Genomic DNA, 13036 nt, shown 5'->3' on the forward strand with positions numbered 1-13036 from the left:
AGGTGTTTAATGGACAGGGACACTACTTATCATGTTTATCTTTCACATGGACGTCAACGTACAAACCTAAAATGTACTCAACAGTACTATTTTCTGATAAACAAGACATTCATCCTCTGTTGTTTTAAAGGAAGACTAACGAAAGGAGGGATTGAGCTATAGGCTAGTTAAGATTACAGAGTATAATATATATATATATATAGCACTATTCAATATACCATAGTACTTGCATAGAGTATATTCAGGCAGGCATGGCGTGAAACTCAAAAAGTGGCAGCATGGTTACAGACATGTTTATCATCACCTGTGTCTCAGATTTCAATGCAATTCATATAAAATGAATGATTCTTGTTTTTTGTTGAAAACAAAAACCATCTAAATTATTCAAACAAACCTTTGGTTGATTGATCATCATTTAAAAAAAAAAGTCAAACTTTTTGGGTTTTTCCTTTGTGTTATTTGATTGAAGAGGTACTGGAAAACTATAAAATGTGTGTGAATGCTGTAAACTGTGAAAGCTTAAAGTAGGCTGAAGTTATGGAGAGCCAAAGTATTGGCTGAAATAATAAGGAGATTAAAGATTCGAAGAACTATAGTGGAATGCTGTAAACAGCATTCGCACTAATTAAAAATTGTAAATAGTGGGAGTTGAATTGAGAGGGAAGGAAACAAGAGTAGATATGAGAAGAGAACACAGGAGAGAGGAGATGTGTTGAGATGATTAAAATAGAAGAGAAGAAACAGTAACGGAAGACTGAAAGAAGAGAGGAGAGGAAGAGTAAGAGTTATTGTAAGTCGCTTTGGATAAAAGCGTCAGCTGAATGCAATGTAATGTAAAAGAGGGCAAGTATGAACCATCACATCAAAGGTACATTTTTACTCAGATGGATAATACATCACTTTAGTCTCTTAACATTTCAGCTGTTATTGACCAGTCTGCATTTGTTTGTTTTTTTAAGACAGGAGAGGAGGGCCAAATGAAGCCTGACCTATCATTCAAAACTTTCTTATCTCATAACTTTCATGAAGTTCACTTCATGACGCTATTTAAAGTTTGAAACTATTATTTACTTTGATCTGTGATTTGCTTCTAGAGTGAGGAGAGAGAAGAGGTGAGGAGGTGGGAGGCAACCTTAAATGTGAACCCTTAAAAATACCGTACAGTTCTCTTCATCACAACTGATAGTGACTGGTAGTTAATAATGAATAATCTTTCCCCAGATGTTTGAACTATAACTTCCCTTGTTTTAAACGTGTCTTTCAGAGAGAGGAGAGGAGGTGGAGGGCAACACTAAGCTGAAGCTTCTCATGTATAAGGTAAGTATCAATATCTTATTTTGATTATAATTCATGTATTGATTCACCAGTATTCTCTAAAGATTTTATTGTTATTTTTTTTACAGAATTAAGAAGAAGAAAGAACTGAAGAATAGTGGAGATGTGACAAAATGAATGGAGAAGAAACATTAAAGAGATTGAGGCAAAACATTGAGAGTGAAATTATGAATGTGACCTCATTTCAGTTTATTTAGAAACAGTGTTAGTTATGCAACAAAGAAATGTTATATTGAAATGATTGAAACGTGTGCAATGTATGTAGCGCTGAGAACGTTTTGGCTTATTTGAAGCTGAGTCAGCATTTTTGCTTTTTGAATGTGTCTCGATGGTTGAATGTATATCACTTTGGATAAAGGCGTCCCCTGAATGAAATGCATGATCAAACTGTGAAAGAATATTCTGAATAAAAAGTCAAAACTTGATGAAATATCTCTGTTTTGTGTCTAAGGTTTATGTTTGCATGCTATGTTGAATAAACATTAAAAAAGGCAAATATGTAAATGGGGTTTACCATTATGTTTGGTATAGAGCCTTAAACAATGTTCATGGTGCAACAAGGTTATCTATTTTCAAATGCTTCAGTAAAATGCAGCTGCAGGTTACTCCAAAACAGTCGGCATGATCATATTGAGTTATAATATAAACAGATCACACTTTGGACAATAATCCACATTACCTTGACTTACTTTATTTATCCTAGAAATGGATTATTGTGAAGAAAAGAAAACCTAATATTAGAGTTTAACTTTTGTTGTGTGCAGAGTTAAGATATAATTAAGGGTTAGGGTTCAGTCGGACTGAATGTGTCCCTTGGTACCTGTGGAGGTACAGAGGGCCCAGGACCCCGGCGGCCCCCTGGTTTAAAACGGATTATTTTGTAGGGATTTATTACAAAATCTTACACCGCAGAGAAGTTGGACCTTATTTGACTTTAGAAGAAATATCCCTAATATATATAATAAAAACGTGCTATTTTGATAGAAAGGAAAAAAATCTTCGTCCTCACTTCAAGAGAAAGTAAAGCAACACATCAAACTACATCAGATCACACAACGACTTCATTATTTGCGCCCAATTCTTTATAATTTCAAACAAATCACTTGTGATTTTTTTCAAATGACAAAACATTTAAATATAATAATAAAAAGTGTTGAAATATTATTGATATATATATTTTTCCATTATCAGTTTATGTTAAATGTTCTATTTCTGAGACTAAAACATAATCTTATTAAAGTGCATCAAGATTATGCTATTTTTAAAATATGAATAGTTATTATAATTGTAATACAATAAAACCAAAGAAGATCCATCTAAAACAGATAGATTTTTATAGAGATCATCAGGAGAGTACACTGTATGTGACTTTTAGATCATAGTCTCAAACTTGTAAATTAACAAATGTGGTCCTTTAAAGACTACAAACATGGCCTGTTGTTGCAGGCCTCCCTCTCGCGGCGGAGCATCACTTGCAGTCACAGAGCAGCGCGGCCCCCCTCAGGGTCCAGTGCTGGGGGGGCTGCAGGCTCCTCAGCTGCAGAAAGAAGATGAAGTTGAGGTCGGTGCGGCGCGGTTTCTTATAGACCGGACAGGAGTACAGGCTGACCCCCCCAGCGGGGGGCAGCTTGCTGTCGGCCGCCCCCCCACCCCCGCCGGGGGGCAGCTTGCTGTCGGCCATGTTGGCTGAGCTGATGGCGAAGACGTGAACCACGGGGAGGGGGCTGAAGAGGACCTGAGGAGCAGATTACTTTTATTAGTGTTTAGATTTGAGTACATTTTGCTCCATAATTGTATCAAACCATGTTTCCTGCATTATTGTTTCTTATTTGAATTAGTAAGGCATCACTTTGTTATTTATCAGTAATTATTGGTTTTTCAATTTTTTCATTATATATTTCATTTATTCATTATATATTTCATTTATTATTATTTATTATGTGTTTTTTTGTTTTGCCAATACATTTATTTTTCTTATTCATTTTATTTAATTATTTCAATGTGTTAGTTATGGTTTTCTTCCTGTTTTTCACCTTTGGGGGGGCCTCGCAGAGTTTGGTTCCTCGCCGATCCCACCCTGCCCCATCCAGGAAGAGGCCGTATATGTAGACCCCGCCCACTTCTTCTGGGGGCGGAGCCACCACATCTTCCTTCATCATCTTAGTGACATTGTTGCTAAGGGTGACAGTATCCAAGGCCCAGCCCCGGGTCAGGTTGGAGCGCGTGGTCTCCTGGCGCATGGCGGTCAGAAAACCCTTTACGAAAAACACCAAAAGTGACGAGACTCAAGTTATCAGGTTTCTCTCAGAAACACATTATCTTCAATAAGGAAGATACACATCTGGAATTTAGATCTTAAAGAGAAACTAAAACGTGTAAAAAACATGCAAATGACATTTTTACCCCTGACAGATGAAAACCACTGGCAATTGCAGATTTCATCGTATTTTTCTACCCTGGCTAATATTTTAAATGAATAGAGATTAAAGTGATACATTTCACAGAAAGGAATTGACCAATTAATGGAGAAAAATAACTTGAATATTCTCCAGTATTATAAAAATCTTCTTGCAATTATTTTTCCTTGGATCTTCTGCATCTTCTCACAACATCTATAACTATAATATTGACTTATTTTTTTCTTATTAGAGATTTTGTTATTTTCTTGGCTTTATTCTCAGGTTTGTTTTCGCAAAAGGACAAAAAGGTCTTTGATGAACTGTTCCTCTTTAGTATTTCCTGTTTGAGAAGTTAGATTTTTCTTGTTTGACTCTCCTAACATTGTTTCTAAACTCTTCTCTATGTCGGAGAACTTTTGTCCAACCTGAGGGTTGAAGAATCCGGTGAGCCAGAACGTGTCCGGCCTCCCGGAGCTGATCCAGCCGCGGAGCTGCAGGCTCCTCTCCAGCAGCTCGCTGAACCAGAAGCCCAGCGAGGCCGAGGGCCAGCTGGGCCGCAGCCACAGGCGCGGGACCCGGGCGTCGAACATGCAGTCCAGAGCGTCCCGCAGGTCCTCAGACATGATGATGGTGCCTGCAGGGACACAGAATACAGGACTATATTTACACGCACATAATAACGTTAAATATACTTGTAAATAGATATCACATTTGCCATAATAGTGTTTGTAGAATGTGTGTGTGTGTGTGCTGACCGTCAATGGCCAGTTTGAGGTCGGTGAGCGTGCTCCGTACGAGGCCGATGACGCGCTGCATGCGCTCCACTTCCTGTCGCAGGAAGATGTTCATTGGCTGCAGCGGACCCATCTTCTTCAGCTGACCTTTGACCTTCAAAACACACTCCACAGTTACTCAACATTTCTGCAGAGGACCATATCACTAGTGGATAGATGAATTATGATTCATAACACAAACTCTGTATTCATATGTATTGTAGTTATCAGGATGTCATTTTATTGTATATTTAAGAGTTTTTTTCTTGAAAATGTAATACTTACATTTTGACAATGGTGAGTTTTTCATCAGAAAATAAATCACCTCCCCTGGCTCCATAATCATTATTATTATTATTATTATTATTATTATGTATTTATTTTGAACCTAAAATGGAACTAATTGAATGTAGTGGAAATTGATTGATTCATTATTACTGCTTATTATTAGTACTGCATTTATTGTTTACCAAATACAAATGTGTTTATACTTTTCCTACGAGACCTATCTCAAAGTCCTTTTACTTCCATAGAAATTAATCTTAGTCACCAAACACACCTCGTGCTGCACGTAGTCCGGCGGCAGCTTCTCCAGCATCTCGGCGGCGAGTTTCTGAACGCTGGCCTCCCGTGTCTCCCCGGCCCCGCCCCCGGAGTCCTTTGGTTGGATGCTGATGATGGTGCGGAGCGTCTCATTGGCCAGGTTGGTCTGGTAGGTGATGTCAGCGTTAGGGTGGAGCCCAAATACCTGCAAAAAGGAAGTCAAAGGTTTAATGATGAAGCTGTTCAGGGTTTGGATATTTTAGGAGGATCTTTGTCATTTTCTTTTCCTTTTTAAATCTATAATATTTCTGAAGTAATGTGTTTAAAAACAACTGCTGTAACATTTTCCTAAATGTTTTGGATATATGATTGAATGAATGTCTGGGTTTCAAATGAATAAAAAAACGAGTTAATGAGACAAAAAACATCATACATTCTTAAAGGACAACTTTTCAAATGTATAAGTAAGAAAATTGAATAAATTGCACATGTATTTTTGTAACACCCAACATATTTTATTTTCATAACTTACCACCAGAATTTTTAAGAATATCTAGATTTTTGTCTGATGGAATGGACTTTGACATTTAATTTAATATTCCGTTCCTTACACACCTAATGTAAATAATATCCTGCTTTATATTGTGTTAACTGAAAATTGGCCCTTCAATGGTGTTTTATTTGTTTATCTTCACGGTCCACTTGTATATTTTCAACTTTTTTATGCTGTTTTATTTCTATTTTGAGATGTTTCTATTTTAGAATTGTTTATTTTGACTCTTTTGATTTCTACTTATGTGCAATGCCTTGTTTTTTATGCTGCTGCAACACAAACATTTCCCAATTTGGGATCAGTAAAGTACATCTTATCTTATCTTATAATAAATGTACAACATTATCTCGGAAATTAAAAAATATTAGGTGTGTTCACACCGGAGTACTTTTACCCGTACTTTTCCCGTTTAGTTCCGTCAGTGCCTGGAATTTTGCGTTCACACCAAAAAGAGAACTTAGTTCAGAGAAATGTTACCCCCTTTTTAGTCCCTGCTACAGAGGTGGGACTATCCTGGGGAGAAAAAAGTTCAAATTTCTGATTGGCTGGGCGAATTGCAAACCACGCCCCGTAAAACTCTGAACATTTTTGTGAAGCCCCATTGTATTTGCTGGCATTAGCGTTATTAGCATTAGCATTAGCCCCGTGCACCAACGAAAAAAGATTAACTTATGGCAACACAAAAGAAAACATGGGAGCGTTGGAGATGAGGAGGTGTCGGCGTTCTGGCGATTTACTCGGAAGGCTTCAGTAGAAGCTGCTGGGAGTCCCCGGATTTGGGGACTGAAGCCAGTCCCCAACTCCGGGGACTTCGGGCTGGGAACTTCGGGTGGCAGTATACGCCGTGAAGTTGTTTGCGGCCTGCCAGTAAACCCAAAGCAGAAGAAGAAGAAGTGACGTCAGCGGCTTCATTTGCCTAATCCTCCCTCAGGGACTTATTCCGGTGTGAACGCGATCTGTACGTAGTTCCATGGGGGTACTAAGTGCTGGCACTAAGTGCTGGGAACTAAGTGCTGGGCACTAAGTGCTGGGAACTAAGTACGGCAAAGTACTTGGTGTGAAAGCGGCTATAGCCTAACACTAAATAAAAGTGGCACGTTCCTTAGCATGGACCCCCAGCCTTCCTGTTTTGACGCTGCTGTGTGTGATGCTCTGACCTCAGGAGAGTCAACCAGCGGCAGGGTGTCGATGTGCTGCAGGACGTCCTGCACCAGCCTGGCCCTACCCGGGATGCTGTAGCCCGTATAGAAGCAGAAGGTGTCGCTGAAAGTGCTCTCACTGAACCACACCCCAGTGAAGGTGTTCAGGAGACACTTGTCCAGGTCGTCTGTCACCCGGCCGCCGTACTGCACCTCGCCTGCACAAGGACAGAGGCAGGTTGATGTTTTTATAAAAAGAATGAAATAAACAGAGAGATAGTTTGTCTTTCTTCTTGGTTCATGTGTTGGCAGTTTCAGTGTGAAAGTGTTGACGTTATTAAAAGATCGAACCTAATATCCCAGTTGTTCTATATTCACGTATTATTCCAAGAAGGAGTTTCCACAACAGTTGATCCGGCACATTGTTATCTTTTGTCTTTTTTCATATCCTTCCTCTTTGCGTCTTAAATCTTTGAATCTAGAGATGTTGTCCTAACCAATCCCAGTGGCTTTAACTAAACACAGTTTATCTTGGAAGCTAATACAACAAATCTTAAATGATCTTCTTTAAACAACTGCATTTTGTCAAGACTACATTTGAATACTACATAGTAACAGATTTCCATGCAGATCTTTTGCTCACAAGGTAGCATTTTCAGGTAAGAGATTTGGTAGGCGTCAATTGAGAGTTGAATGACTCCCAAACACATTTTCTATCATCTTCTGGGACACTAAAGTATCCGTGATACCATGGAGAAAAAAACAACATCATCTTTTGTTGTTGAATTGTGGCATCAACTTATTACCAGAGTTTGGTTTGCATGACATCCCTACTTCCAGTCCATTGCATCTTCTTCTTGTTGTGTCTGTTTTTATTGTATCTTGTTCTAAAGTAGAAGTAGATGAAACCATAAGAGGACCAACCCAGCATGTAGCGCAGGCAGCTCCAGTCCACTCCTCTCTTTGAGTCCAGGTCGTCCAGGTGGTTCTGCACAAACTGCATGCTGGAGGTAAAATCTGCCTGGTTGAACTCGTAGGGGATGTTCCAGCCGAGAGGACCAAACTTACGGCGCTCCTGATGGGAAAGAGAAGAAGAGAAGTGAGAGGGGAACTTTTCCAAATCATCCAGGAACACATTTCAGTTTGTTTATATGAGAATTATCTTTGCAGAGACTATTTGTGTATCTGAATATGCTTTTTTAAATGATCATTTTGTGGTAAATGTAGCATTTGTGTGGACAGACCTGCACGGTGGTGTGCAGGAAGGCCACGGCGTACAGCAGAGGTTTCCACTGAGGCAGGCTGCTGATCTCTAACTGATCCTGAGTGACAGCACTGAAAGTCCTCTTCAGACCCGCCTTCATCCCTGAGGTACACACACGAGAACAACAACATTTTCATTAAAAAAATAATACAATTAAATATAAAAGACAGACATATTGAGTACGAGTTTTAGTTAATCAAATGAAACTGTTACCCAGAGGAGGTTCATTGGTGAACTTGATGGAGGACTGAAGGAATGTGATGGGGAATCTGCACACAAACAAGCACAGTAACATTATTCAGCAAATGTTATATTTAAGTTCCTTTTCTGATAAATTATCATTGGGTTTCTTGTGTTACCTCTCGTGCACGTCTGTCGTCAGCCACACACGGAAACCCTTATGCACACTGTCTGCCGTCGCTGTGGTAACCGTCTCCAGCAGCTCTGGCAGGAAGTCCAGTCCCAGGTGGCAGTTCTGGAGGAGGAGCCAGCCACCGTCCGTCATGCTGCTGGCCAATAGCCTGCGAGCGTGCACCTCCTGGCCCTGCCCCATGGAGATGGACCGGCACGGCGCCCCCTGGAGGCAGAGAGCAAAACTTGATTCATTACATTACATTACAAATGTATCCAAAGCGACTTACATACTCAATACTGTGGGCAATCCCCACAGGAGCAATTTGGGGTGAAGTGTATCAGGGACACAACGACATGCTGACTGCAGTGGGGTTTGAACCTGTTCCGAACACCAACGCACTAGTCCACTGCGCCAGACGCCTCCATTCATAAGTGCTTTAATGCATTTTTTGTCCATAACTAACCTATAAAATACTGTTCAAACCTTCCTCTTTCCCTGACCATTTCATTGTCTCCTCTTGTTTTAATCTATTGAAATGTCCTGTACTGTCCCTCTCCCATCCTTCATGTTTCCTCTCTCCACCGATTGAGTTCACCTTGTTCTTGGCCAGCCTCTCTATGTTCTCGGTGGGATCGGAGCCCATGGACAGCAGACAGACCATCGGCGTCCTGCTGGCACTCTCTGCCAACATGGCGTCCAGGTCCAGAACCAAGCCTTCAGCGTACTGTGGACCCAGGGAGTCCGAGATGTAGCGGCGCGCCTGCTCAACACACAGATACAACATATGTTTTATTCTTGTTGACAGACATAGCAGGGAAAATGAGACAAGCTGTGGAGATATTTTCTGTAAAAGTATAATGTTATTAAGAGGTAATCAATCAAAAAATAAGAACAGAGGGGAGGGGGAATAGCAGGATGATAAACAAACATTTGAATGCCGTCATTGGACGTGGGAAAAAGCGGTAAAGGATGATTATTTTATGTTCTTAAAAATCCGTTTTTTGTTAGGGGAAGGAAAACGTAAAATGTAGTTATGAAGTAATCAGTGAGGGTACGTTCTCCACAGCAAGCTCCAAAAGGAGTGAGAGATAATATACAAACGATGATTTTTAAGTTAAACTACAGGCGCTCTGCACACCAGCCCGTTATATTAAATGTGTTTTGTGTTGTTCTTTTGGTTTAAGATATATATGTTATAGGAAAACACAGAACAAAATGACTTTCAGCGCATGTTTTATGTTTTCTGTAGTTTGCATTACTGTAAGGCTGGGCATGTTAGTATTACATTTCTACTAAACATGATTCTTAGATAGTTTGATCTGTCCTGCAGAGCTAAGCCTTCAGACCTGAGCGGTGGTTCGGTCGGGACACCAGCTTCGTATGAGCAGAAGCTTCCGGAAGGTGTCGAGCTTCTCCTCGTACCCATCAGGCAGTGGGGCATCTTCTGGTGTTGGATGGTCAAACCACGCTCTCCAGGCGCGCTCGTTCTGGATCACCTGGAAAGGAGGAGAGAACACTTTGGTGGGTCTGTGTCCCAGCTTTACCTGCTCACCTTCACCTGGGTCTGGGCTGTACCTGGGTCAGGATCTGGGAGAAGGGCTGCAGGCTGGAAAGCTGCACCAGGTTGAGCCAGGTCTGATCCAGGATCCAGCGCCGCGGTTTGGACTCTACAGAGTTCAGATCCAAAGAGGCTCCACCTACGAACACAAACAGCATTTTCTGTTGAAATACTTTGGTGTTTAAAAAGTAAATGATGGAGAGAAGGATGGGAGTGTGACCTTTAACGAAGGTGAGCACCTCGGGGTGCGAGATGTTTCGGGCCTGCAGGGCGATCTTCAGAGCCAGGAGCAGAGTGAACAGCAGTTTGTGTTCTTCATACAGACTCCTGGCTGTGTAACAGTAAACCTGAGGGAGGGACACACAGGAATCCAGTTCAAATCATTACAGCAGACTCTTATAGGCTTGGAGTTCTAGTATGAATGCAGACTATAGATCAGGAAGTGGACGTAGCCATAGTACGTCACCCATTGGTGTGTGGACTTCTGCTTCAAAGCTTCCAGTTTAGCATTTTGACATATTGGTCATGTCATCTTGTTTTTGGCCTTCTCCAGCATGTGTTGTTTGGCTCTTGCTATCTTGATGTTTGGTTGTCCCTATCTAGGTTTTCAACCACATGTTGTCTTTTTAAGCCGTCACTATGTTGATGCTTCTTAATCATCCATTTTACCCAAATGTGGACCATACTTTAGTATATTAACATATTGCTGTACTGAAGAAAAAAAATGATGACTATAAACTAATCAGAAAAGTGTAAACCAATAGACTTTTCTAACTTATTTTGGCACCAAAGGAGTTGTCCCCTGCTAGATAGCAGAGAGAGTGAAATACACTTTTAAGACACAGAGGTTATAAATATGTAGAAATATGAAATGCAGATCATCTTTGCTGCTGGATGATTTAAGGGTCACGTCTTTTGACTAAAGCACCTTGTAGGTGAGGAAGCTGATAATGTTGCTGATGCGTTTGGAAGTGAGCTGAGACTTGGCGGATTGCAGCATGGACGAGTCAAAGAGTCCCAGGAACTGCCGCAGCGACGTCTGGTACATGATGTTGACCAGGGACATCTCCACGATGAGGAAGTATAGGATTCCCCCCCTGGTGGCCACCGGGCGGTACTCCTCCCTCGCCTGGTTGATCTTCAGCTCTGTCTCCGCTGCAACCGACAGCTTCTCACTAACCTGGAAGATGATTTGGTGTCACTTAAATTAGAGAAACTTTCAACATTACATTTCATTAAAGACAGCCAGTAGGCTCACAGACAGAGACAGTACCTCCAGAGCAGTAGTCTTGGTGACCCTCAGCACCTCAATCAGAGACTGGTCCTCCACTAAGGACCCCTGGGTGCTGGTCAGCCGGAACAGGAGACTGTCCTCCAGCTCCTGCATCTTCCTCTTGTTGGATGTCACCTCCTCTAAAAGCTTTCCTCGCTCCGCTTCCAGCTCCTGAAATGTAGGATTCGAGCAGATATAAATGCACAGGGATTGACTTTTAAAAAGAATCAGCGTGTTTTTCATTGCGGTGATTTTATCTTCAAAGGTCACATTGGATTAAAGGCCTAAACACAAAATTACAGTTTTCCCTTTTGTCAGGATAACAAGATCTACGCTCTCAGATTGGCCATTTAAGTACATCTTTTGGTGTCTATTTGGAAGACAAACCAGAGTCACATACAGAAGGGTAACAGACACTGCTGGACTCAAAAAGCTTAATTTAGGCAACAAAAAACTCTAAATAACTATCTGAATATCTAGCTGAATGACCTGTTTCTCCAGCAGGATGACCCTCCCCAGCAGCTGGTCCTCCAGGCCTCGCTGGGTGACTGTGAAGTCCACCACAGCCGTCCTCGCGCTGACCTCAGGGCTGTACGCAGGGTTTGCCAGCTTGGTGGTGATGTAGAGCGTGAAGCCCTTCATCACATCCACCTCCTTGTCTCCTACCTTCACCTGTAGGCGAGAGAGAGAAGAAGAAATCACATTGGGAAGTCTGGTTGGACTTATACAGCTGCAAGAAAAAGTATGTGAACCCTTTGGAACTACCTGGATTTCTGCATAAATTGGTCATAAAATGTGTTCTGATCTTCATCTAAGTCACAACAATAGACAAACACAGTCTGCTTAAGCTAAAACCACACAAACAATTTTATGTTTTTATTGAACACACAATGTAAACATTCACAGTGCAGGGTGGAAAAAGTATGTGAACCCTTGGATTTAATAACTGGTTGACCCTCCTTTGGCAGCAATAACCTCAACCAAACGTTTCCTATAGTTGCATATCAGACCTGCACAACGGTCAGGAGGAATTTTGGACCATTCCTCTTTACAAAACTGTTTCAGTTCAGCAATATTCTTGGGATGTCTGGTGTGAATCGCTCTCTAGAGGTCATGCCACAGCATCTCAATTGGGTTGAGGTCAGGACTCTGACTGGGCCACTCCAGAAGGCGTATTTTCTTCTGTTGAAGCCATTCTGTTGTTGATTTACTTCTGTGCTTTGGGTCGTTGTCCTGTTGCATCACCCGTCTTCTGTTGAGCTTCAATTGGTGGACAGATGGCCTTAAGTTCTCCAGCAAAATGTCTTGATAAACTTGAGAATTCATTTTTCCGTCGATGATGGCAATCTGTCCAGGCCCTGAGGCAGCAAAGCAGCCCCAAACCATGATGCTCCCTCCACCATACTTCACAGTTGGGATGAGGTTTTGATGTTGGTGTGCTGTGCCTTTTTCTCTCCACACATAGCGTTGTGTGTTCCTTCCAAACAACTCAACTTTGGTTTCATCTGTCCACAGAATATTTTGCCAGTAGTGCTGTGGAACATCCAGGTGCTCTTTTGCAAACTTCAAACGTGCAGCAATGTTTTTCTGGACAGCAGTGGCTTCCTCCATTTTATGACCAACTTATGCGGAAATCCAGGTAATTCCAAAGGGTTCACATACTTTTTGTTGCAACTGTATACAGTATAGAGAGGGGATATGACAGAGTACGTTGGAAATTCATGTTGGAGAAAGACTTCACAGGAGTCCTACTTTATAAGTGGATCCAGACTTGATGTAGTTTTTGTCCTAGTATGTTGTCCAGGACAGGGTCCAGTTCCTCCCCAACGTCCTCCAACAGCGAG

At 41.5% G+C, this 13036-nt stretch overlaps 1 protein-coding gene across 1 annotated transcript in view; it reads right to left on the minus strand.

Annotated features, from left to right (window-relative positions):
- Positions 1 to 1430: 1430 nt before the first annotated feature.
- Positions 1431 to 13036, minus strand: part of LOC104942548 (dynein heavy chain 5, axonemal-like) — a gene marked incomplete at its 5' end in the record, with an annotated part of 19361 nt that continues 7755 nt past the window's right edge. The window contains 19 exon segments of the mRNA XM_010767777.1: positions 1431 to 3070; positions 3369 to 3590; positions 4160 to 4368; positions 4490 to 4622; positions 5067 to 5255; positions 6761 to 6960; positions 7667 to 7817; positions 7987 to 8108; positions 8220 to 8275; positions 8366 to 8583; positions 8957 to 9121; positions 9708 to 9857; positions 9937 to 10058; positions 10140 to 10266; positions 10848 to 11099; positions 11193 to 11363; positions 11682 to 11864; positions 12945 to 12980; positions 12982 to 13023. Of these exon segments, the coding sequence (XP_010766079.1) occupies positions 2804 to 3070; positions 3369 to 3590; positions 4160 to 4368; positions 4490 to 4622; positions 5067 to 5255; positions 6761 to 6960; positions 7667 to 7817; positions 7987 to 8108; positions 8220 to 8275; positions 8366 to 8583; positions 8957 to 9121; positions 9708 to 9857; positions 9937 to 10058; positions 10140 to 10266; positions 10848 to 11099; positions 11193 to 11363; positions 11682 to 11864; positions 12945 to 12980; positions 12982 to 13023 (3015 nt within the window).

Source organism: Notothenia coriiceps, unplaced genomic scaffold (genome assembly GCF_000735185.1).
Source record: "Notothenia coriiceps isolate Sejong01 unplaced genomic scaffold, NC01 NC01_scaffold00004784, whole genome shotgun sequence".
Classification (NCBI taxonomy): Eukaryota; Metazoa; Chordata; class Actinopteri; order Perciformes; family Nototheniidae; genus Notothenia; species Notothenia coriiceps.